The 25,034-nt window shown below is 37.4% G+C and overlaps 1 protein-coding gene across 2 annotated transcripts; it reads left to right on the top strand.

Moving 5' to 3' along the window:
- Positions 1-1,930: 1,930 nt before the first annotated feature.
- SLC25A46 (solute carrier family 25 member 46) lies at positions 1,931-24,721 on the top strand. Of its 2 annotated transcripts, XM_029218671.1 has the most exons (9): positions 1,931-2,344; positions 4,899-4,941; positions 5,753-5,810; positions 8,356-8,433; positions 8,890-8,990; positions 16,781-16,837; positions 18,079-18,136; positions 21,148-21,204; positions 22,477-24,721. In XM_029218671.1, exons 1-9 carry the CDS (start codon positions 2,041-2,043, stop codon positions 23,053-23,055), a joined length of 1,335 nt encoding a protein of 444 aa, XP_029074504.1. In that variant the 5' UTR covers positions 1,931-2,040; the 3' UTR covers positions 23,056-24,721. The 2 variants fall into 2 exon arrangements, with proteins under 2 accessions (XP_029074504.1, XP_029074505.1); XM_029218672.1 differs by lacking the exon at positions 21,148-21,204.
- The last annotated feature ends 313 nt before the right edge of the window (positions 24,722-25,034 follow it).

Here is a 25,034-nt window from a genome sequence, read left to right on the forward strand (position 1 = left end):
ACATTTCAACTAATTTTTCTTTACTGGTAAGAGCTCTTTTTTACAATAAAGTGACCCATTGTCTAAACCATGTTAAAATGTAATTTTCCCAGTTTGTGGTTTGTCTTTAAGTTTTGATTATTATGTTTTAACTTTTTTATCATGTAGAAATTTAAAGTTTATATGGTCAGGTTGATTACTCTTTCCCTACATGGCTTTTGACTTTGCTGTCACTTTTAGAAAGTTTTCCAATCCACTATTTGAAAAATATTCACCAATTATTTTCTTCCAATATTAAATCTTCAAAAACTAAAGGAAAAAAAACCCCAATATATTATAGCTGGAATTCATCCGGGAGTAAGCTGTGAGGTGAGGCTGTTGTTTCTTCCCCTCAAGTGGCTACCCAATTGTCCTCCTTTTAATAACTCATCCTTTCTCCACTGAGGTAGATGTGAAATTGTGAGATGCCATTGTTTTTATATAAGTATGTATACACACACACACACACACACACACACACACACGCCTTTTTCTCCTTCTTTTAATAAACAATACGTTTTGGACCTGAGCCAATCATACTTAAGGAACACAGAAATATTTTTATTACGTCCAGTAACTAATTTGATACTAGGTACACAGTAATTTGGTATTAGTACCCGAGTAATACTGGATACACTTACTAAGGAAATGACTCAATACATTTGCCCAAGCCACACTACAACTCAATTTAAGTATGTCTGGCTTCCCTGGTGGCGCAGTGGTTGAGAGTCCGCCTGCCAATGCAAGGGACACGGGATCGTGCCCCAGTCTGGGAAGATCCCTACATGCCGCGGAGCGGCTGGGCCCGTGAGCCTACGGCCGCTGAGCCTGCGCGTCTGGAGCCTGTGCTCTGCAACGGGAGAGACCACAACAGTGAGAGGCCCGCGTACTGGAAAAACAAAAAAGAATGTCAATCTACTTATGCCGAAGTTGATAATCACTTTTTAAAAAGGTTGGCTTCTGGAAGATTCAGAATAGTGCGTCAGGGTTCTCTTCCGAAAGCCTTCAGAATCCTGGGAGTCCAATGGGTCAGAAGGGACACAGGAAGAAGCCATGTTAGGCTCATTCACATCTAGGGAGAGAGATGCTGCCAGAAGAGCCCATGGAGCTGATGAAAACAGGTAGTAGGAGACTCCCTTTAGAAGTCCTCTTAATTTTTTAACTAGGGTCTCGATTTTGAACAGTATGGCTTTGGATTTAAATACCCTGAGTGATTTAGATGCAGCAGAAAAAAAAAATAAGAAAAAGCTACAGAAAACTATTTATAGTTGTTTTGTGGCCTCAGAAAAGCAAAATGCTTAATTCCTAAATCCCGGAGAACAGTTTATATTCTTGGGGTAGATTGCGGAGGGGAGGGGAAGAAGCGGATTTTCTCCCGCGACGTTCTATTCTAACGTTTGCTCTAGCCGTCCACAATACTTTTGGGTTCACTGGGCCGAACCAGATCTCTCAACAGATTTTACCCAAAACGCTAAGTGCGGGAGGCAAAGCCAGATACACGAACATCCCGCAACTCTAACCTCTAATAGCTCCTTCGTGGCAGGCGGGACACCAGCCCAGCGAAGAAATGAAAGAGCTAGACCTGGGGCCTTTGTGTGGGGCGGGGCATTTCTGGCTGAGATCAGATTTCTGGCGTCAGCTCCACCCACGCGTCAACTCCCTCTAGGAAACATCTTTATTCGACTTCCTCTCATCCAGGCCGCACCTCTTGCCCAAATTCCCTCACAGCATCTCTCGGTACTGTGTTTCATTAACCCCACAGTCATTTTCCCACTCCCTACTAAGGGCCGCAGTTTTGAGAGTTACTGCCGCGTCACCTTAGCAACCATGTCTCTAATGGCCGCCGGAAGAGACTACGATCACGTGCTCCCTGAACGTCCGGATTTGTAACGTGACTTCCGGTTGTCAGAATTTCCCCAGACGCGGCGACTGCCGAGGAGGAAAAGCTGTGTGGCCCGAGGTCGCCGTGGCCCCAGGGGTGGTGGGCTCCGGGTGGGCTCTTCTCATCCTGCCCCGTCTGCGATGCATCCGCGGCGCCCGGACGGATTCGATGGCTTGGGCTATCGGAGTGGTGCCCGGGATGAGCAGGGCTTTGGCGACGCTTTCCCTGCAAGGTCCTTCAGCTCCGCGTCGGACCTGAGCCACTGGGTGACAACCCCCCCAGACATCCCGGGTAGCCGCAACCTGCACTGGGGCGAGAAGAGCCCGCCCTACGGTGTGCCCGCCCCCTCCACCCCGCTCGAGGGCCCAGCAGAGGAACCCTTTCCCCGCGGCGGCGGCGGCGGCGGCGGCGGCGGCGGCGGCGGCGTGCCCGGGCAGAGCAGCGGTGAGGGACCTGGGGCGCACGGTAGGGGCGGGTGGAGTGGGGAGCCGCAGCACGGGTCCTGCAGACCCCGGAAGCCGCGCGGAGGGTCCCGCCTCCCGGGCCTCCCGACCTATCGCGCGCCACACCCTCTGCCCTCCTTTAGTCCTCTGCCCCTGAAGCGGGATTCCTCCCGCTTCTTTACACCAATGTTTTCTCCGGGATCACCTGCAAAAGAAGACGACTGACTTAGCTGTGGTCTGCATGGTAGGATTTCGGAGGGTTTTGGCATATTACATTCCATGACCTGAATCAAGAAAGACGGAAATGGTTTACTGTTTATTGGGAATCATGTGAAAAATACCTAATTGACCAACAGCTATATTTCCTTGAAATGTGGAAGGAAAGAGAAGTATTTCCAGCAAAGGCAGTCTTGGGCTCAAATCTGCCTCTACCACTCTTAAAAGCTGAGAGACTTTCTTAACCTCTGTGATTTCTTAGTGTTCTCATCTTTAAGGTGTGTAGAAGAATAACTCAGGGTTTTATAAGTGTCAAAACAATGAGGTGTGAGTAATGCCTAGTACAGTATGGAGCACCCAGTAGGCTAAAAGTGTATCTTTCCTTTTTCCATTTACTCATAGTAATTGTATCTGTTCTAGATCCCCAAACTACCCCTGTATTTTCGCACCTCCTGCTTTCTTTCTCTGACTTAACTCCACTGAAAAGTCAAAATCACTAAGAGACTTTCAAGATAAGTCTTTGGAATCAAGACATAATTATTCTCTGTAGCATGTCAGAAGACTTGTTTTAATTTCAACACTGTATGATCTAGATATTGTCAACATCTGCTGTATTCGTAAAATGGAAATAATGCCTGCATCTTCCCATTCTCCTGAAATTGTTAAAATAATAGATTACATCCTTAAATATTATGTATATTCCAGACATAAATTGTATTCTCATTTCTTTGATTTCGACTTGGAAATACAGTAATATTTATTTGATTTGGGTTACTGGGAGGAATAGACTTCAAATGTCATCCAGTGAGGATAGATGGAGGAGGATCAGTGACTTACTCAGTGTCATACAGTTAGTTTTTTCACTCTGTCTAGTTTTTTTTTTTCTACAGGTCCCAGAAGGAGTGCTGGAAAGTTATAAATGATTGAAAACGCATGTACGATTGCTACACAGTTACCTTCTTAGGCAGTAAAGCTGATGTTTTTATCTTTTCATAATGTATGCTTTGGTGGTTACAATGAGGAGGAGCTCTTAATAGCCAGGGTTTTGTGGGGTCTTTTTGCAGCAGTTTAGAGGCTGGTGAATAACTGCAAAGAGGATAGAAGCCTGAGAGACTTACACACTTAACAATAGTAAACCTTCCTAACACCTTCCAGAAAATGTCAGTGGTATTTTCTGTTAATATTAGCAGATGACCTGTACACACACAAAAAGGGAAAAGCTGAAAGAAGGAAAGTATCTTAATTGGGCAAAAGAAGCTTCTCTCTACCTTGCACGTTTTTCAAGGCAATAGTGAACCAAGTGGTTTCCCTAGAGACTGTTTACGTGACCTTGTTCTGTCTGTCAGGGAATAGTGAGGGCATTACTTCATTCAAAAGAGCAGAGATGAGAGGGAGGGATTGGAGAAGAGAGGGGAGAGAGAAAAGAGGATGAGAGAAAAATTATCCCTTGTGAATATTGTATTATAGCTGAAATTTAATGTCTGGTCTCTTGGGGTTGTGATATTTCACCATTATGATTTTAAGTTTTCCAATTAAGCAGAAAAAGGTTTTATTTTCTGTTTTGACATATGCATAGGAATTTTCCAGCTGTAAACTCTTCTAATAAGACTATAGATATGCCATCAGCTATAGTGCATATGGACGCAGTAGTCTATCACCGAGACCTAATTAAGCAGCTACTATCAAAGTATTTAAAACTTGGGGAAATAGAGAAGAGAGCCTTATTTACCCATTTCAGTTACCCTAAGTGCTCTTTCAATTTAATAATTTTCATGGGTATTTTTGCTTGCAACTAGTGGCTTAACATAGATGCTCTCCATCAGTAACAGTGAAGGACGAATTTTACAACATGGGAGGTAAAGTTGGTGAAAGTATCAGTCAGAGTCTTCTCTAGAAAAAATTTTAAATTATTTGTAGTCAGAAGTTGAAAACTGGTAGCCCTTAGATTCTACCTGCAAACGTGTTTGATTTGGTCCACACAACATTTTAACGCTTTTTAAAATAGTTGCTAGTATTTTAAGATTGGAAGATGCTATATAAAAATGAGAATATCTCTTTAGAAAAATCACAGCTTTGAAACCTTGGACTCAGAGTCCCATGTGGCAACAATGGATTGGAGCTGAAAAGCAGTTGGGCCTTTAGAAGGTCTACACCTTGCAACTTGCCACAAGCCTCCACAGAGCTCTTCACTTCCTCAGATGGCCTCTCTGGCCCCTATCAGAATTTGATTTTGGTACATTGAGTTTAAATGAATATCATGTTAAAAAGAAAATACTTTTTGTTGTTTTCACAGTAAATCTAAATAATGGTTATGAGTAACCTTATTCCTTCTGTTTTAGAACAGCTGAATAGATTTGCTGGATTTGGTATTGGACTTGCAAGGTAATTTTGTCTAAAGATTTTTAATTCAAGTTTTTATTTAAAGTTCTTTCTTTAATTTATAATGTTAGGTAATTAGTATTGCTTTCTTTAGAGCAGTAGTTAAAATATTGAAAAATATTTTGCAGAAAAAATGTATTATTTAAAATCGATAACTTGATTTTTTTTCCCAGTAAGGATAGAGAATAGTCATTCAATTTTATAAACACAAAATAATTTTGTAAGGAATACTGTAAGAAGTTTCATGTATCTATCCAAAGAATAAAATAAAATCTAATCTTGTCTCCCAAAAAAAAGTAATTGTGCATTGAACCTTTTTGCTGAACATTAGAATTATAACAAGATATTTAGCAACATGGCATCTAGGTTTTACTTACATGATCGTTAAAATCCATATAACTTAAGTGCAAAGTACATCAAAACCAAAATTTACAGAATTTATAGGGCAGATGGCCCTTCTGATAGGAACTTTGTTCATAGGACATCCTCTGAAAGAGATGGAAAGGGGCATATAAATTGTCTAGGAAAGAAGTTTTCCACATCAGGCATACAAGATGTAGTTTCATCTTTATACTGTATATATTAATATTATATATGTTGTTGCTTTTGCTTACCAGTTTGTGAATCTGGCTTTAGTTTTTTTCATATTGAATCTTGTTATTGGTACAGTGATTTGCAAACATGTCTAGACATTTGAAAACTTTTTTTTTTAATTTTAAGAAAAATGCATAATGTAAATAATGCATGATTCTTCAAGAATAAATTCAGATTTATATGTGTTGTAATTTAAATGTTATAAATTATTATTTTATAGTCTTTTTACAGAAAATGTACTGGCCCATCCCTGCATTGTTCTACGCCGCCAATGTCAGGTAAATGTACTTTCTATGATTTTCTAAACAGTAATCCTAACCCTGATTTGAAGTACAGACCTCAGATAAATGACTGAGACCATGTAACCATTATCCCATGTGACATTCACCAAAATCTATAATATATCAGTTCTCAAACTTTTTGGTCTTTGAAAGCTCTTAAGTCTTAAATATTATTGAGGTCTCCAAAAAACAATTGTTTATATGGATTATATCTATCAATATTTGCCATTTCAGAACCGCAAACTGGAAAAATTTATGCATGCGTATATATATATATGTTTAATTCATTAAAATATTAATAAACTCATTAGATACTGACATAAATAGCCTTTTTATGAAAAATCACTATTACTTTTTTGAAAATACCTTTAATGTCTGGCATAATAGAAGGCAGCCAGATTTTCACATCTGCTTCTATAGTCAATTTGTTGCAACACTTTGTTTTTGAAAGAAACGAGAGGTAATTGGCAGATATTCTTCTTTGATACTACACCAAAACTCAATAAGCGGTAACTTTTTAAAAGTTATTTGCAATGTGAAATCTGAAACCACGTCAATCAACTTTTTATACCCTGTTACATTAAAAGCTATTCATTTGTACTTCATGTTGAATAGATTTTTTGTGTGTGTGGTACGCGGGCCTCTCACTGTTGTGGCCTCTCCCGTTGCGGAGCACAGGCTCCGGACGCACAGGCTCAGCGGCCATGGCTCACGGGCCTAGCCGCTCCGCGGCATGTGGGATCTTCCCGGACTGGGGCACAAACCCGTGACCCCTGCATCGGCAGGTGCACTCTCAACCACTGCGCCACCCGGGAAGCCCTCAGGTTTATTTATAGTAATCCTTTAGCCAGGGCTGTCCTAAGAGCACTCTAGATAAAGTCTCTTCCTCCTAGTAAGTGTAACTAGTCTATTTATCTGAAGATCCCATTGACAAAGAGATTAACCTGGGCCTCTCAACCACTGTGCCACCAGGGAAGCCCTTGAATAGTTTTTTTCCGTGTGCATGCTTCTGTTACATCATGCATTGATTAATTGAAAAATACTGATTTACTGAATTATATAGATCATCTAAATGTTATGACATTTGATTTTACAGTATCAAAAGACCACCGTCATTAAAATCACTACCAGTCTCACCAGAAAAGCGTTTCAGTTTTCATACGATCTTGATAGTGGATATAGGTTTTCCAGAATTATAATTTTTGCTTGTAAGCTCAAATTTATCATTGGCAACAAATACTGTTGTTGTTGTTGTTGTTGTTTAATCAACAAGCCCACTTTGTTCAGTTTTAAAAACATGTTATCCCAAATGTGAATAACTATATTCTGTTAGTTTTTCCAGAAAAAAATGGTGATCCATGAAAAAAGTGGTTAGTTCAGGCTCACAACTCCATCAGACAAGTTCTTTTCCTTATGACAGCCATCTTCATTATGCAACACACAAAATATTAATGAGAAAGATGATGTGTACTCAAGAGTCAGCATTTTATAAAATAAATGTGTCTTACTGCTTCACCAAGAGCATTCTTTAGGGAAAGTGGCTTTTGCCTCTTTATAAGTGAGTCGGATAAAGAATACTATAAGTACAAAAATATAGTTTGGTGCCACTGCCTTCATGCATGCTACGGAGTGAGTAATTTTACCCACCATTGCTTTTGCAGTATTACTGAAAATGTCAACACAGTAAAAAAGGCAGATGATGCCTTAGTATCAAGAAAATAATTTTGAACTTGTCAATCCCCTGAAAGGGTAATGAGGCCCTTGAGGGCTAGTGGACCACACTGGCAAAAGCTCCTATAATATAACTTATCTTCTTTGAAAATTGAGGTAGATAAGATAGAAATAGTTAAAAATTAAGCTGTTTATGCTTAGCACCAAAAAGTAAGCATAAAGAGAGAAACAGCTATTTAAATATCCCTAACAGTGCTATGTACGCTAGAAAAGTGAATTTCAGGCATATATTTTACATTGTGACAATATCACATTTTGATCCAGTGTATACTTCTATATAAGTAACTTTTTAAAATGTTTTAGCAAATAATACCTTCAGAATGTATGATGCATTCTGATACTTTCTTTTTTATTATTTCACTTAATAAGTATTAGTTCTGACCCCCTATACTGAGTTCATAATTTACCAATTGTTTGTAGCTTGTTATTGCTTGCCATTGGTAGACAGGAATCTGCTGTTCCCTGAGTTCTTCGTGGTTCCTGTGTGTTAATGGCATGAGCATTTTGCCACACTGAATGTAATTCTGGTGTTTAAGGAAACATAAATATCAAATACCAAGGCCCTCTTTATTATATATTCTACATTACTATGTATATCACACATTGGTCTTCAGGGCTATATTTGTACAACCTCATGTACTGTACTTTTAAGTTATTTAAAGCACTTTCAAGAGTAATTTTCCTTATGTGTAATTTATGCTGACTTTAGAATTGAACTTTCATTTATGCTATGACTCACTGTATCCTTCATGACTTTTTATTTCTTAACAAGACAATAACAGAAAATAATCATGAAATATCTTTTTAACAGGTTAATTACCATGCTCGGCATTATCATCTCACTCCATTTACAGTCATCAATATTATGTACAGCTTCAACAAAACTCAGGTGAGAATTAGTCTGTACATTCTATTAAAGTTATTTGTAATGTGCCATTTTGCCTTAGTAATAATTAAAGCAACAATAATTCCTTTTAGTTATTGAAGATATTGTAACTCTTATACTAAAACTAACTTAACATGATAATGACATCTTCTTGATATCACTGAATAATCAGTAAATTCACACCTTTGCCAAAATTAATTAAATATTAGGGGTATTTAATCCATATTAGAGATACTTAATTAATTGGAGTGTTTATCTTCACCTAAATGTAGGCCACCCAACAAATGTTAAAATAATGATAGGACTTACTTTAGTTGTAGTTCTTTACTAAAATGTCCTTTTGAATAATGCCTTACTGGAAAATATCAGTAAACATTCAATATCAAGTTTTATTAAGACCTTTTTTTGGTTTCTTTTTTAGGCATTAACAGAAATAACCATAAATTTTGTTCATTTTAGGGACCAAGGGCTCTTTGGAAAGGAATGGGAAGTACATTTATTGTTCAGGGAGTCACACTTGGAGCAGAGGGAATAATCAGTGAATTCACACCTTTACCGAGGTACCTTTTTGGCATTTTCTCAGATTAACTTCATATTAAATATATGACAGAATATGGTAGTTGCTAAAAATACCTTGAATTTGAAAACTTGCCTGAAGTAGCTAAGAGAAGAAACTGAGAATAAATAATTAATTATATCTTATGGAATTAGTATGTGATAAAGAAAATGCTTCCTGGTCTAATATCTATTGAGCTCTTTCAGCTCCTACTGCTGTATATCAACAATTATCAACTAAGGAACAAACCTGAGTATGTGAGCAATTCCTGTTATTTAAGTGGCTAGCTTGGTGAAGGAGACACATGTAAGCAAATTTTACTACATCGTGATTAGTGTCATAATTAAACAAACCCCTTTCAGAGCACAGGGGACACTTTGCGTGGATTTCTTGGCAGAGATTTTTTTAGCCTGAAATCTGAGCTAGATCTGGAATTATGAGTAGGAAATAACTTGGCAGAGAAGGAGAGCAAGTAGAGGTCACAGCATGCCCAATTTTATGGAAGTTGGAAGGTCCAGGTGATAAGAAGTGTCTTGTGCTTAGAATATTGGGCATGTGTGAAGTAGAATAATGTGAAAAGAGGTTGAGGTGCTAGACTAAAGCATGGTTCTGCCTTTGTAAGTGACTTAGGCTTTATTGTCAATGGAGTTGGGAATCTAAGGGGGAGATTGTTTCTTTTTGTTTAATATATGGTTTCTTTGATCAAGGATTTCTCAAGTGGCAGTGTTTTTTTAAAACACGGAGTGTTGTAGACAGAGACTTATGGAGAACTGTTACAGTAATCTAGGCCAGACGGGGAAGGGTCTGAACTATGGAGTAGAACAGAAGGGAGGAGCTGTATAAACATTTCTAAAGTATAATAGATAACTGGTGATAGATTGGGAATGGGATTATGGGAGAGTGAATTAGCAGCAGTGACAGATTTCTAGATTGGAATTGAGTTGGAGAATTTATAAAGAAGAGTAAGTTGGAGTCGGAAAGAACATAAGGAATGTAACTGTTAATAAATGAAGTTTGAGGGACTTCCCTGGTGGTCCAGTGGTTAAGAATCCGCCTTCCAATGCAGGGGACGTGGGTTCGATCCCTGGTCAGGGAACTAAGATCCCACATGCTGCGGGGCAACTGAGCCCGCGTGCTGCAACTACTGAGCCCGCGTACACTAGAGCCCGAGCATTACAATTAGAGAGAAGCCCGCACGCCACAACGAGAGATGCCCGCGCGCCACAACAAAGATCCTGCATGCTGCCAACTAAGACCTGATGAAGCCAAATAAATAAATAAATAAATAAATATTTTTGGATAAATAAAGTTTGAGATTCATGCAAGACATCTAGGGGGACATGCCTAGTAGTGGTTGGAACTGTGGATCAGAGTCTCAGAGACAATTTAAAGCTGGAGGCATAGCTTTGAATGTTGTGGCACAAAAATGGCAGTTGAAGCTTTAGGATGGATGAATTTCCCTAAGGAGGACGTGTAGACTAGATGACAGAGAGTGGACCAAGGACAGAATCCTGGGCGATGTGTGAGTGCACGTGTGTGTGGGGCGGGGGGGTGGGTAGGAGAGGTAATAGAGGGGAGTAGTAAGAGATGTTCACAAAGAAAAATTAACAAGAGCAGTAAGCTGTAGGACAGTGGTGGCCTGCAAGCCAAGAGAGGAGAATCAGAATTGTAGATTCTTTTGGAGGCAGAGGGTAGAGAAATTGGAATGTTTGATTATGGGTATATTTTTTCTCTCTGAAACAGGATACAGGTGAAAGAAGGATGAGTACTGGGGTGGTTCAGATAGAGTATAAGAACAATGATAGACATTTGAGACAGTCACAGCTATGAGTAACAGAAAGGGTACCTTACAAGGAATACATGAAAATAATGTTAAGAGATAATGTTGGAGATCATAAATTTGTTTAGGTGCTATTTGGCAGGACTCTGGGATTTTCTGTATCAACCGTAAGTCCCAGGGATGGAGTTAAAGACCGAGTGGTTTGTTATTCCAGAATTGGCCCCTGGCAGGGTGAATTTTTTGGATTGACAAGGAAGTGTGAGGTAGTTGAAGGTGCAGCCACTAGCATCTCAATCTGAGAATCAGTCTTTGTAGGGAAGGAAGTAAAGGCAGAAGAGACTGATATCAGGCTTTTTGCTAGTGTGATTGCTTTCAAAGGACCACATAGCTTTGAAGTTCCTTTAACACAGCTTTGCTGAGTGTTACAGAGAAAACAAAAAATGTTTTGTCAGCTAAGTTTCTCCTCTCATACTTAAAAAAATCTGAATTTCTGCCCTTGGCTAACTTTATTCACCCCATTGTTTTTCATATCACAGGATAAGATCAAAACTTAGTACTTGTCATCAAATGTTCTTGAAGTTCTCCCACAAACACAAAATTCTATAAAAATTTAACAAAATTCAGTAATTTCTGTACGGCAAAGAGTAAAGAATTCTGTATTTGCAGTCAGAACACTGTTGGTCCTGACTATTCCACTTTTTAGTTCTGGGACCTTAGGCAAGTAACACCATTTCTGTAAAGCAGAGATGAAGTAGTAACTTTAACTTCAGGTTGAAGGGAAGGGAAAAGAGAAATGAGAATGAGAAGGCACAAAATTTTGTTAAATTTTATTATCTAACTTTCTTACTCTGTAGACATACAGACACATCAGTTGTGTGGGTATGTATTGTCTGTTGGTCGTCTTGAATCTTATTAAAGAAGACAGAAAAGGTTATCTTTGTGGTATTCTACTTGGGTTAAATTTTTGTGGTAAATCTCACTCATTACTTCATTGATTTATTTAGCTCATACTTCCTGAGTCCCTACTATGTGCTAGGTTCTGTGCTGGAAATCAGGTATATAGTGAGGAGAAGAAACAAAAGGTACCTGTGACCATGAAACTTGGGATCTAGTGTAAGGGACATATGTTAAGTAAAATAATCCCATTAATGAATGAATAATTACAAACTGAGGCTTGTTCTCTAAAAGAAAAGAATATGGTTCTGTGACAGTATTAGAGTGTTAGGAACAGTGTCCCTAATAAAATGACACTTAAGCTGAGATCTGAATGGCATTCAGGAGACACAGACCAGTTGGTGCAGAGGCAATGAGGCAGGGGGAATGTGGAGAATTCCTGTAATTGAGGGAAGGCTCATAGGGTTTGAGCTCAGAGCAGGATGGAGAGCAAGAGCCAATCTGTGCTTGGCCTTGTAGGCCACTTTAAGAATACTGAGGAGTTTTAAGCAGGAGTCAATGACATGATCAGATTTATGTTTCAAAAGGGTCATTGTAAGTGGAGATAAAAAGATTGCAGGAGGACCAAAGTAGAGAAAAGGATACATGTTCATAAGCTATCACCATCTAGGTGAGAAATATGGTAACTAGGACTAGGATGGTATCTTTTGAGATGGATGTAAATAGATGATTTTGAGATATATTTAGGTAAAATTGATGGAACTTGGTGATGGATTAAAGTTGGTTGATGATAGACAAGGTGTCGAGGATGACTTCTAGGATTTTGGCTCGTGTAACTAGATGTCAAATAAAGCCATTCTCAGACATACAGTGTAAACATTTTTTTTTTTTAATTCTAACTTATTTGGGCAAGGTTGACTTTTCTTGGGGGAAAACAAAGTCATAGCAGACACAGTATTAAAGCAGAAACCCAAAGCATTTCACAGAAGTTACCACTTGAGGAGGATGAGCTCTAGGGTCTCTGAGACTGAGGTTCACGGTGATCACTAGGTACAATAGGTGAGACAGTCTGGATTCACCAGTATTTTTTTATACTGATTATGATCACATCTGAATTTGTGATCTGATCACTTATAGTTTCTCAGTATTTATTACTTTAAAAAAAATGTATAAAGCCCAGGATCATCATCTGTGATCTCTTTCTTTATCTACTGTTCAGATCCCTCCTAAATCCGTCCCCAAACCTTCCCCCAGGTGGAGTGAGTTAGACTTTGTGTTGCTCTACCCTGAAGTACCCTTTCCTTTCATGTGGCATTTCTCAAATCATTAACATAAGGAGCACCTCTAACCAAGGCTACCTGTATAGTTCAGTCTCTCACAGAATCCATTTAGTTGAACTCCAGCTTAGTTTGACTCATCTCACATTTGTAGTTGTACCAGTACTGTTTTACTGTTTTCTCCTCATGTTGTCTGTTTCTCCTAATGACTCCTCTGAATTCACTGACTTAAACACATTCCATTTTAAATACAATGAACTCTTTCTCCAATTGAATAGATTTCCTTTCTGATTAAGTTCTCAATTAGGAAACAGTAAAAGGGTCTAAGAGTAAGAAAGAAAACTTATAAGTTTGATTTTGGACAAGTTCATTTTGACACAGAGAGAAGTCTAAACTGAAGATAATAGATTTAGGATGTTCTGAAGCATCATCTTGGGTAAGATTGCCTGGGGAAGGAATGTAACTTATATAGTAAGAAAAGAACAGGGCTTGAGCCTTTAGGAACTCCAGAATAGGTTGCTGAGTTCAGAAAAATGCCCCTGCAAAGGAGTCAAAAGTAGAGACCAGAAGAGAGGAGAAAAACCAGAAGAGTATGGGATAGTGGAATACAGGGGCAGGGAGTGCTTCCAGAAGGAGGGAAGAACACAAGTGCATGTTGGCTGCTGAAAGGTCAAATAAGGCACAACCTTAAAATGCCTATTTGATTTAGTGATGTGGAGGTCATGGGGACCTTGGCAAGAGCTGTTTTCGTAGAATAATAGGGTAGAAGCCAATTTGGAATGGGTTCAGGGTGAGTGGGAAGCTAGGACATGGAAATAGCAAGTTTAGACAGTCCTCTGTGAAGAGGAGAGATGAAGAGAAGGAGCTGGAAGATGAGGGGCTTGGGTTACATTGAGGGAAGATTTTTTTTTTTAAGAGGGCAGTTTGAGCACGGGAAAATAAGAGGCAATGGAAAGTAGACTGTATAAATAGAGCATTATTTAAAAATTCTATTGCTTTTGTGTATTGATTATGCATGGGAGTATGTGTGTTAGTCTGTCAAATGAAAAACTTTGATAAAAAGTAAGTCACTTCACTTAATTTTGTTGCTCATTTGAAGGGCAGTTTTTGCTTGTGAAAATAGCGAGTTAAATATACTTATATATTTTGGTATTTGATGATGAAATATAAAAAGGTTTAATCACAAGTAGATTTTTACACTACCCTTTTTCCTGAAGCATTTAAATATGCTAATTTAAATTTCTAGAGCTGTGGCAATAAGTTTTACACATTTTATAAAGGAGTAGAAAGCAGATACCAGGAAGAGCGTCTCAGGGTTTTTTTTATACTTGATTCTAAATTTCTTTTTTCACTCTTTTTACCTTAATCCTAATAATCTTACGAACCGGCCGCAGTAATTAGTATTCAAAGGAAAGGTGGCCCAGTCCTTACAGAAATGCAGGTCACAGACCCATCTATCCATAATGTTAATGGAGTGCACAAACTTAATGTCATAATAACCTGTGGTAATCCTTTCTGAGGCCATAGTAAGAGTAATAGCAGTGCCCAGAAAATTTCCAAAACTTTTAGCATATTTTGTTTTATAATCATAAAGTCACTGTCAGTAAGTTAAGTAGCCTAATCTTTTTTTACAATTTTCATCTTAATCATTAAATGTCATTCCAGCTGTATTTTTCGATAGTTGTTCAGGCCTCATATAGTATTCTGGTATTAATTTAATCAGAATGTGATGAATCAGAGATGGTTGTTCTGTTGTCTAAAAGTTTCTCTGCAGACCTTTCAGTCTCCTAGAAAAATGTAGAAAAGTTCACATACCACCCATGCCATAAGTGTACTGAGTTTGTTTTTAGAGCACTTACATTATCAGTGATTAATTTCCTTTACCTTTTTAGTATAAAATATATTCCTTTGTCTCCTTATGATTGTCATACTTACTCATTTCAAATAGAAAATGTTTTTCTCAGGTTCCTGCTGTGGCCATGGTACATGGGTGCCAATGTCATCAGGGGAGCAGGTGGCAGCCAGTCTCCCCTTTATTTTACATTTTCCTTTTCTCTGTTACTCTGCCTTCCTCCCTCCCCTCCCCTCCCTTCCATCCCCTCTGTCTGCCTTTTCATTCCCCCCCCTCCACTGCCTCCCTTTTACTTTCCCTTTTATTCTCCATGTTCTTTTCTCCTTTTTGATTTTTCTCTTGATATAACTTTCTCCCTTTTTGTTCTTCATTCAGCTTGCCTCTCTTCTTTTTCTCCTCTCTTTTCTGGTTTCCAAAGGTAACCTAAATAGTAGGAAGCACGAAGTCCTAGACCTTGGTTCCAGACCTGGCATTCTGCCTCTCTCCTTTGATCTTTTTTACATCTTTATTAGAGTATAATTGCTTTACAATGGTGTGTTAGTTTCTGCTTTATAACAAAGTGAATCAGTTATACATATACATATGTTCCCATGCCTCTTCCCTCTTGTGTCTCCCTCCCTCCCACCCTTCCTATCCCACCCCTCCAGGCGGTCACAAAGCACTGAGCTGATCTCCCTGTGCTATGCGGCTGCTTCCCACTAGCTATCTACCTTACGTTTGGTAGTGTATATATGTCCATGCCTCTCTCTCGCTTTGTCACAGCTTACCCTTCCCCCTCCCCATATCCTCAAGTCCATTCTCTAGTAGGTCTGTGTCTTTATTCCCATCTTACCCCTAGGTTCTTCATGACATTTTTTTTTCTTAAGTTCCATATATATGTGTTAGCAAACAGTGTTTGTCTTTCTCTTTCTGACTTACTTCACTCTGTATGACAGACTCTAGGTCTATCCACCTCATTACAAATAGCTCAATTTCGTTTCTTTTTATGGCTGAGTAGTATTCCATTGTATATATGTGCCACATCTTCTTTATCCATTCATCCGATGATGGACACTTAAGTTGTTACCATCTCCGGGCTATTGTAAGTAGAGCTGCAATGAACATTTTGGTACATGACTCTTTTTGAATTATGGTTTTCTCAGGGTATATGCCCACCTGTGATCTTTTTGACCTTTATTTTTCTCATAAGTAAAAGAAATAGGACAGTACCTGCTCTGCTTATCTCACAGGATTCCTTCTTGTATCAAATGAGATGAGAGGCAGTACAGGCAGATAGTATAGACTTCAAGTCATACGGACCATGGTTTAGACCAAGTTGCACCGCTAACTAGTTGCATGGCTTTGGGTAAGTTATGAACCATCTCTGAGCCGATTTCCTCATCTATGAAATTGGGTTATAGGTTCATTGTGAGGGTTAGAAGTAATTTATGCAGAGTGCTTTGCACAATGCCTGGCATATAGTAGGAGCTAAAAAAGATAATAGAATATAATAAAGGTCACAAAAGTAATGTCATCTCAATAAGTAAAGGCACTTTGAAAATTAGGGGCTATACAAATAAATGTATGTGTCATTCTGAATTACAGTTACTTAATTTTGTTTTGTTTTCTAATTCTCATTCTTACATACATTTTAAAGCTTTTTTTATTCCTTTATCCTACTTTATTGTTTACCTTTCTCTTCCCCGTCGATTGTTTTCCTCAGTCTATCATTTTTGCATCTTATCTAATGTCTCATGTTCATTTTTATAGTCAGTTATAACTCTTCCTCCTCTATCATCCCCTTCTGTCAGCACATACAGAAAGACCTTCTATGTTTTTTCTCTTTTCAACCCACTGTAATTGTTTGACGGGTCCCAAAAAGGAAAATGTTCATCATGAGAATATATTTCTCCTACAGATTAAAAAAAATTAAAAATTGATTACTTTTTTTAAAGCTTAAGCTAATTCAAGATGTTTTAGAAAACATGGCTTTTACTTTATTTATTTTTTAGGGAGATTTCACATAAATGGAATCCTAAACAAATAGGAGAACACCTTCTACTGAAATCGTAAGTATCAAAAGCAGCATTTATATTGAAATATATATCCATTTTTATAGTGTTAGAACTGAAAAAAAACTTATTAAATAAACAAAGTGAAGGAAAGTAGAGCAATGAAATATTTGTGGGACTAGAACTTAATCAGAAAAGTAACATAGAATTTAGGAATAAAATTCTGAAATATATGTTATCTTTTAAATAACCCTTCTAATTTGAAAGGCTAAAATCACAACCTAATTTTTCTTTGTGTTCTTAGGAAGTTAACAGAGATCTTCAACTTATTAAACCTGAATTGCCAGGAAAATTATTACTCTTATTATTATCATTATTCTCTTAGTAAGCAGACATACAAATTTATATTTGTATGGTGATGAGTAAACTCAAACAAAACCTTAGTGTCATTAAAACGTAGTCCTAAAGGCACTTAGTGACTTTACAACACTGACCATTTTTATAGATTAGAATTTTACTCTTCACTTTTTAATTTTTTTTGAAGATTGGGAATTGGAAACCCCCCAGCTTGCTGGCTCCCTCTGTGGGACATTCCAGCACATTATTACTTAGTGATGTTCCATTCACCTTGAAAACCACTACTTGCCAGGACCTGGCCCATAGGGTTAGGTAAGTCCCACCTTGACATTATTTTAAATAACTATATTTTGCAGGCTTGCAAAGTTGTAATATTACTATGTCTAAATAGTGGCAATAGGAGGCAACTTTGCAAAGCTGTACAATATTGTTTTTTAATAATAAAAGGGGACTTCACTTACCATGGAAGACTGGCTTAGCTCTGCAGGGTGGGAAATCTGGGAATGGATAATGATAATAGATAGGACAATAGCAGAACAGTAGCCTTGTTGAGATATCACTAAAAAGGCAAGCAATGGAATGGATCCCTCAACCTAAATTTTAGGTATCAGATTTACAGGCTACATTAGCTATGTGCAGGTAGACGTCCAAACAGTGAATCATAAACAAGCCTACATTTTACTGGTTTAAAATAAGTTTCTTTACAGGCTGTCACTGTGTTATTATTAATACTTAATTTTTCATCTCTAATTGTTGAGTAAAGCATCTTATGTTACAGGTCTCCGAAGTATCTTTAGGCTATAGGTATTAATAGTTAAAAACCTTGAAGATATTATTCAAGCTTGAGTATAAATTATGTTGATGTATTAATGTAGATATTAAAAAAATTAGTGTAAGCATCTTGTTTCAGTATACTGATAAGTTTGTTTTAATTTCTACAGCCTAACTTATATAGTGGCAATGCCTTTTTATTCAGCAAGTCTAATCGAAACAGTACAGGTGAGCTATTTTTTCCTGTTTTTTTTAAATTAAAAATGTTGTTGGAATATTCAGTATATTGTGTATGTCTGATAGTATAACAGAAAAATTTAAGACAGTATCCTTCTAAAAATATTTTTTCTCAGATACCATACATATATCAAAGATTATACTAGGCACATTTCTGGTGTGTCTGTTTCCTTTGCAAATTCACTTCACACTTCTAATTCTCTTTATCCCTTACACAGGCAGCTGTACTCTTCATTCAGATATCTCAGAAACCAGCCTATGACCTTCTCTGAATACAAAAAAATCTATAGGGTTGTTTTTTGTTTTTGTTTTTTTCTCCAACTTTTTAATAACTCAAATAGTTATGGCTTATCAGACAATAAATTACTAATTACCTGAACATAAAACATGATGGATAATCATCCTAACAGTGAGAAGGTAGTCCCCATAGGTAGTTTACTAACAGCATTCTTTTTAAATATGCCTTTTAAGGAACATTTGATGCTATGGTGTTTAGTATATACTACAAAGCCAAAGCAGTCTCCTGCTAGCATTTTAAATTGTTTCACTATTTCTAACCACATGGTGGCACTTCAAGTACATTGAATTAATGTACTTTCTCACATACCGTTCCTGCATTTAAAACTGTAAGAGAGCTAGCTTAACTTTACCCTGTACACAAAATCCAACTAACTGTCTACCACCTGTCTTCTGTCTCCAACATCAGATCCTCTAGCATATTTTTTTCTTTGTCATAATCAGCGCTTATGAGTTTCCTCTCTATAAAACCTCACTGGATCAGCCTTTCCTTTTCTAATTACCCTTTTCCACTTAATTGCTTTTCTGGCCATATCGTTGTTTTTCTTTTCTTTTCTTTTTTTTTTAAAGGCAGAAAAAACTTCATTCATGCATAAACTCGTAATGACCCCACCTTCCTGCACAACTTTAGAAACATTGACTTATTACAATACAAATTGGACCAAATGGTGAAGGAACTCCAAAACCATCACAGACCTTTCTCGCTTCACTACACAGTGCAGTGGAGCACGGCACAAATTGAGGAAGGAAGTCCTTTATGTGTTTTCACATTTACCTGCTTGCCTTCAAACCCCAGGGCAGAGATTCAGTTGGGGGTGGATTGGGGGCAGAACCTATTGTTGATTTTTTATGTGTTTATTTTTGAGAATTATTAACTGAAGTTAACATCTTGCTACCCAAATATTGTCTCCTATGCCCTTGCATTTGGCAATGTGAAAGGATACAACCTTTGTATGGGGCTGCAGTTTACAGAATTATCACTTTATGACATAGCCTCATTTTATAGATAAGGGGGAAAAAATAGCAGGAAGATAATTATTGAAGGAAAAAAAATGAAACAGTGTGATATATTGGGGAAAAACAAGTTTTAGCTTTATGGAGACCCATATCACAGTCACATTTCTCTACTTAAATTAGACCTGTGACTTTAAGCAGATGTCCTAACCTTTTTTAAATCTTAATTTTCTCACACATAAAATGGGAATAGTATTTTATTAACTGAATTATAAAAATTAAGTGAATTATTTATGTAAAGTGCCCAGCTCACTATATGTTCATTTTGTTTTTTTAACCCAAATGCCCTGTTTTTTTCTGCCCCAGGTTCCACCCGCTGACCGCCTCCTTTTGACTCCTTTTGTCTGATTTTCTAGTTCTCTTTTTTTTCCTTCAATTTCTACTCTCTTGAACATACTCATTTTCTTTTAGTAACCTCTTACCATCTCTTCTCCTGTAGCTCCAAGGCACAATACTTGACCCTCTCTGCTTTGTGTCCCATATTCACTGTCCTGGAGAACTCATTTACTTGCATGAATCCTTTTAACTCTCACCTTTATATGAATCTAAAAATTACAAAAGTCTTGATTTTCATATTTCTTTCATCCTTCATAACCAATCAGCCATCATGCCTTCTCAGTTCTAACTTCAGGGAGTATCTGAGATTGTCTGCTCCTCCCCACCGATAGGCCACCATTCTCTTTCCTTCTTGTTACATCAGCTTCTTTCTCCCTACCATGTTCAGTGGTTTTTTGCCTGTCTGGGGAGCTCAGATCTCTTTGAGAACAGTCTTTCCCTTGAAAAATACACATATATATAGATCTCCTAAAGAACACCACCATTCTTCAATATGAACTTCCTAGTGATCTGTTGTCTTTACTAAGAATCTTTGTTCTGTTTCCTGCATTTTAAAGTCCATTCTACATATTCATGCAAGATTAGTGTTCTTAAATTGCAGTGCTTATATCCTTTTGCTGATTAAGGATCCACGTTGACTCATATTCTCGAAGATCAATTTCAGACTTCTCAGCATAGTATTAAATCAAGGTTTTTACTGACTTTACCTTTCAGCTAATCTTTCTTAACTGCTAATTTTTTTTAAAAGCTCATTTTAAATTTTAAAATTTTAAATAAATGAATTAAATTCATTTATTGAGTGCTAACCTATATCAGGCACTGTTATAGACCCTGGGGATAACATAGCAAACAAAAACTTTCTGCCCTCATGGCACTTACATTCCTGTGGGGAAGATGGACATAAACAAGATAAACAAAAGGATACTTCATGGTGCTAAGTGCTAAAAAATAAAACAAGGAAATGAAATAAGATGTGTAATGGGTAGCAAGGGATGTTACTATTTTTTTAAGATCAGGAAAGTTCTCAGAAGCAAAAGTCATTTGAGTAAAGGTCTGAACATAAGAACTACATGGATATTTGGGAGAAGAACATTCTAAGCAGAGGGAAAGCAAGTGCAAAGGCCCTGAGGTAGGATTATATCTTACGTGTTTGAGGAGCAAAAAGAAGGCCAATACAGTTGAAGCTGACTAAGGAAGGGAGAACAAGAGGAGATGAGGTCTGAGAGGTAAGAGGGAGAGAGATCACACAGGACACTAAAGATCACTGTAATAATTTGGCTTTACTTTGAGGGAGATGGAAAGTCTTTGGTAGGTTTGAGCAAAGAGTGACATGATCTAACTTGTGTCTTTAATAGGATCTGTTTGGCTGCTGTATTAAAAATAAACTGGACTGGGAAGGGGGCCAGAGGCAGGTAAATGGATTAGGTTAGGTGAGCTCATTTTAGTCTTATGGTTTTAAATATGTTTTCTTCACTGTAAACTCTCAATTTGTACGTGCAGCTCGGACCTTTTCCTTGTAGTCTAGGTTATAAACTCCACTTGGAGTTTACACCTTAGACTTAACGTTTCTGAATTCTTGATCTTCTCCCCCAAATTGCTACCCCAGGAATATTGTCCAACTCAGTAAAAGGCACTGCTATTCCTCCACTTCCTCTGGCCAACAGCTTTGAGGTCATCCTTGTCTTCTCTTTTTCACACCCCAAATCAAATCTACCAGTAATTCCGATTGGCTATAATTTTAGGATAAAAGCACAGTTGCAGCATTTTATTTCCTTTGCTACCTGCTAGTCCAATCCACCATCATATCTTTAACTGGTTTCTCAGCCTCTGCTCTCATTCTCCTCTACACAACAGCCAGTATAACATAAATTGTATCTTACCCATCTTATGCTTAAAACCAACTAGTCACTTCCCATCTGACTGGAGGCCAAGGTCTGCACAGTGGCATGGTATGGCCCCTGACTACCTTTTTAACTTCATTTCTTGCTGTTCTCTTCTTCAGTCGTTGCTCCAGCCAAATGGCCTCTTAGTTGTTCCTTTTCTGCCTGTCCATGCCTCTGTAACCAGTATCACAAACTTCCTTATACATATCCCCGTAATTGTAAAAAAGCAGAGACAGTGCAGATGATAATGACTCACGTTTACTGAGTGCGTTCTGGGCACCAGGCCTGTTTTCATTTAATCCTCCCAGCAACTCTGTGCAGAGAAGGTAGGTAGGCCTAATTCCATTTTTATAGAGCAGTAAACTGACTCTTAGGAGAAGTTAAGTAAGTTGCCCATGGTCACATGACCAGTAAGTGCATAATGGAGGTGGGTTTTAAAGCAATGCTTAAGAACTCCAAGCACTGTGCTACTTCTTCAATGTCATGTACAATATTTGTTGCTTTTCAAAATGTGTCCTGAGGAGGTTCTTGAGGGTGGGGAAACCAGGTGTGTCACCCTCCACATCTCTTCTCGTTTCCCTCCCCCAATAAGAATAGCTCCCAGCTTCACTGCTATCTGTCTTGTGAAATTTTATTTGAAAAAAGAATCTAATGCCTAGATAACATTTGAAGTTTGCAAACCATTGATGTTTTTCCTCTTTAGTCAGAAAATGAGGATTTAAAAGGGACCTAGAAAGAATCCTTCTTTGTGGCAGAATAAGCAGATGTTAACTTTTACTCATTTCATCATTTTCATTTCAGAGTGAGATAATTCGAGACAATACTGGCATTTTGGAATGTATTAAAGAAGGAATTGGAAGAGTGATAGGCTTGGGAGTGCCTCACAGCAAACGACTACTTCCGCTTCTTTCCTTGATCTTCCCTACGGTGCTGCATGGGGTTCTTCATTACATCATCAGCTCAGTCATTCAGAAGATTGTCCTGCTAATTCTAAAGAGAAAGACTTACAATAGCCACCTAGCTGAGAGCACTAGCCCCGTGCAGAGTATGTTGGATGCTTATTTTCCAGAGCTCATTGCTAACTTTGCTGCCAGTCTTTGCTCTGATGTTATACTTTACCCATTGGAAACAGTTTTGCACCGCCTTCACATTCAAGGAACACGCACAATAATTGACAATACAGACCTTGGCTATGAAGTGCTTCCAATTAATACACAGTATGAGGGAATGAGAGACTGTATCAATACCATAAGGCAGGAAGAAGGAATGCTTGGTTTTTATAAAGGGTTTGGTGCTGTCGTAATACAGTACACGCTGCACGCAGCTGTTTTACAGATTACCAAGATTATTTACTCTACTCTTCTTCAAAATAGTGTTTGAGATTTAGATTCCTGGTTAGTCTGAAAGACATCATCTGGATACTTCGTTATGAAATTATGAGGGATAAGAGTGAAATACCGTTGGTGGGAAATGGATTAGAAAGTGAAACTGGTAGAAAAAGTCCATGCTGATTATATTGACTCTTCACTTTTTAAAAAGGTTATTGGTATATATTTTGGATTCAAAGTATTCCAAATTTGAAAACTGAATAAAGACACTCATATGAATTAAATTCTAGCTAGTGTAGCACTAATGCTGAACTAAAAATGATCTCGGGAAGAAGCAAAGTTTTGTCAGCAAACTGAAAACAAAATTTCATATGACCTTAATGTTTATTACATGTTTAGTTCACCTTCTAGATTGATATTGGTATGTCATTCTTAATACAGTGTATAGTAGGAGGAGGTCATAGTTTACCTTTAAGCAAATAAGTTATGTTATCAGTAACCCGGACAAGAAAGATTAGATCTGGCAATCTGTAAACAGGAGCTGAGGGTTTTAAATTGCACTGTCCTTGTATAACTTTAATGGCTGTACATTTATTCTATAAAGCCACTTATATGCATACATACAACTTGGAATTGCCTTCATCCCTACAAATTTTCCACTCTTAGAACAGCTTACTGTATAAAATGCAGTTATGTATTTTCTGCTTGAATATCAGAACAAAATATTAAAAGCCAAGGTACCCCAAAGATTTAAGGCAAACAGCTTACTTGTCCATATGCAAACCCACCGTTTCAGTGCCAGCAACTTAGAATTTGTCATATGTTTATAAAGTTTGATTTGCTTATCTAGCCTTATGAATCATCAGACTGTTTTTAGAACCACTCTTAACAGAGATAGAATATAAAATAATCATGACAACTATTCCTGCTTCCACATTTACAAATTGTGTACTAAAGTGAATATCACTTGCCATTTGTTTCTGAATGACTTGACTTAGAGGAGACACGATTAAAATTCACCTGGGAATTTGTGCCTCTTGCCTTCCATATAGTCATCATTAAATGATGGCTTCAATTTTTATTTTCTTTTAGTTTTTGTTCATAGTTTCATTCTGCAAACTAGATATACATAAAGGGAAATGCAGGTTTATCCTTATGACCTTTTATTGAAACTTGTTTGGATGAATACTGATGAAAAATAGAAACCTTGAAGTTTGTCCTTGCTTTTTATGGGTGATGAAAAGAAGTAAATTTCAACAAATAATAAGCAAAAAAGTTGGTCATCAGTTTAATAAAAAAATTCTGTCTGTTCCTAAATTGAATTTGGTGGGTGAGGCTCTTCATATAGTAAAATGATATGCATTTGATTAATCCATCATTAAATGTTTTAAAGTTTCATTTCCTCATGTGAATGATCAGTTTTACTAGGAACCATTTAGCACACTGAAGTACAGTGACTTTGCACTGATGTTGTCCAGCCTAGAATGCAGGTTCTATTTTACTGAGATCTATTTTACTTACTAAATGTCAGCGAAATGGTTACTTTTTGTGATTAATAATGTTGGAACCAAAAATTGACATCCAAAAAGTGTGAAACAATACATTTGTGGCAACTCTCTCTACTATCTTGTGTATGTGTGGTTTTTTTTTAATGACTAAAACATGTAAGTTTGCCATTTTTCCATTCCACCATGAGGGAGAAAATAAAACACAAGTTGTACTCGTTCAGATTATGGTTTACCTTGTCCAGTTTACAGCACTTAAGTTGTTCTCATTGCTTTTGAATTAATAAGTAAATTTTTAGATGTTTATAATATGTCCAACTTCCTAAAAACCTTTCATTTTTATTATAATTGAAGATAGTTTCAGACAAGAGTAAACTTCTGAAAATTTCAAGTTTCAGAAAATTTCTAGAAGAACAGAATCTGAATGGAATCAAGTATCTACTAGTGAAAATCTGGGATCCTTTAGCTAATTACTAGATATTTCAAGATTATTTTATGAAAGTTATGAAGATTCAGTTATATACAT

The sequence above is a fragment of the Monodon monoceros genome, unplaced genomic scaffold, assembly GCF_005190385.1.
Source record: "Monodon monoceros isolate NGI ecotype Baffin Bay Population unplaced genomic scaffold, NGI_Narwhal_1 Super_Scaffold_12, whole genome shotgun sequence".
Lineage (NCBI taxonomy): Eukaryota > Metazoa > Chordata > Mammalia > Artiodactyla > Monodontidae > Monodon > Monodon monoceros.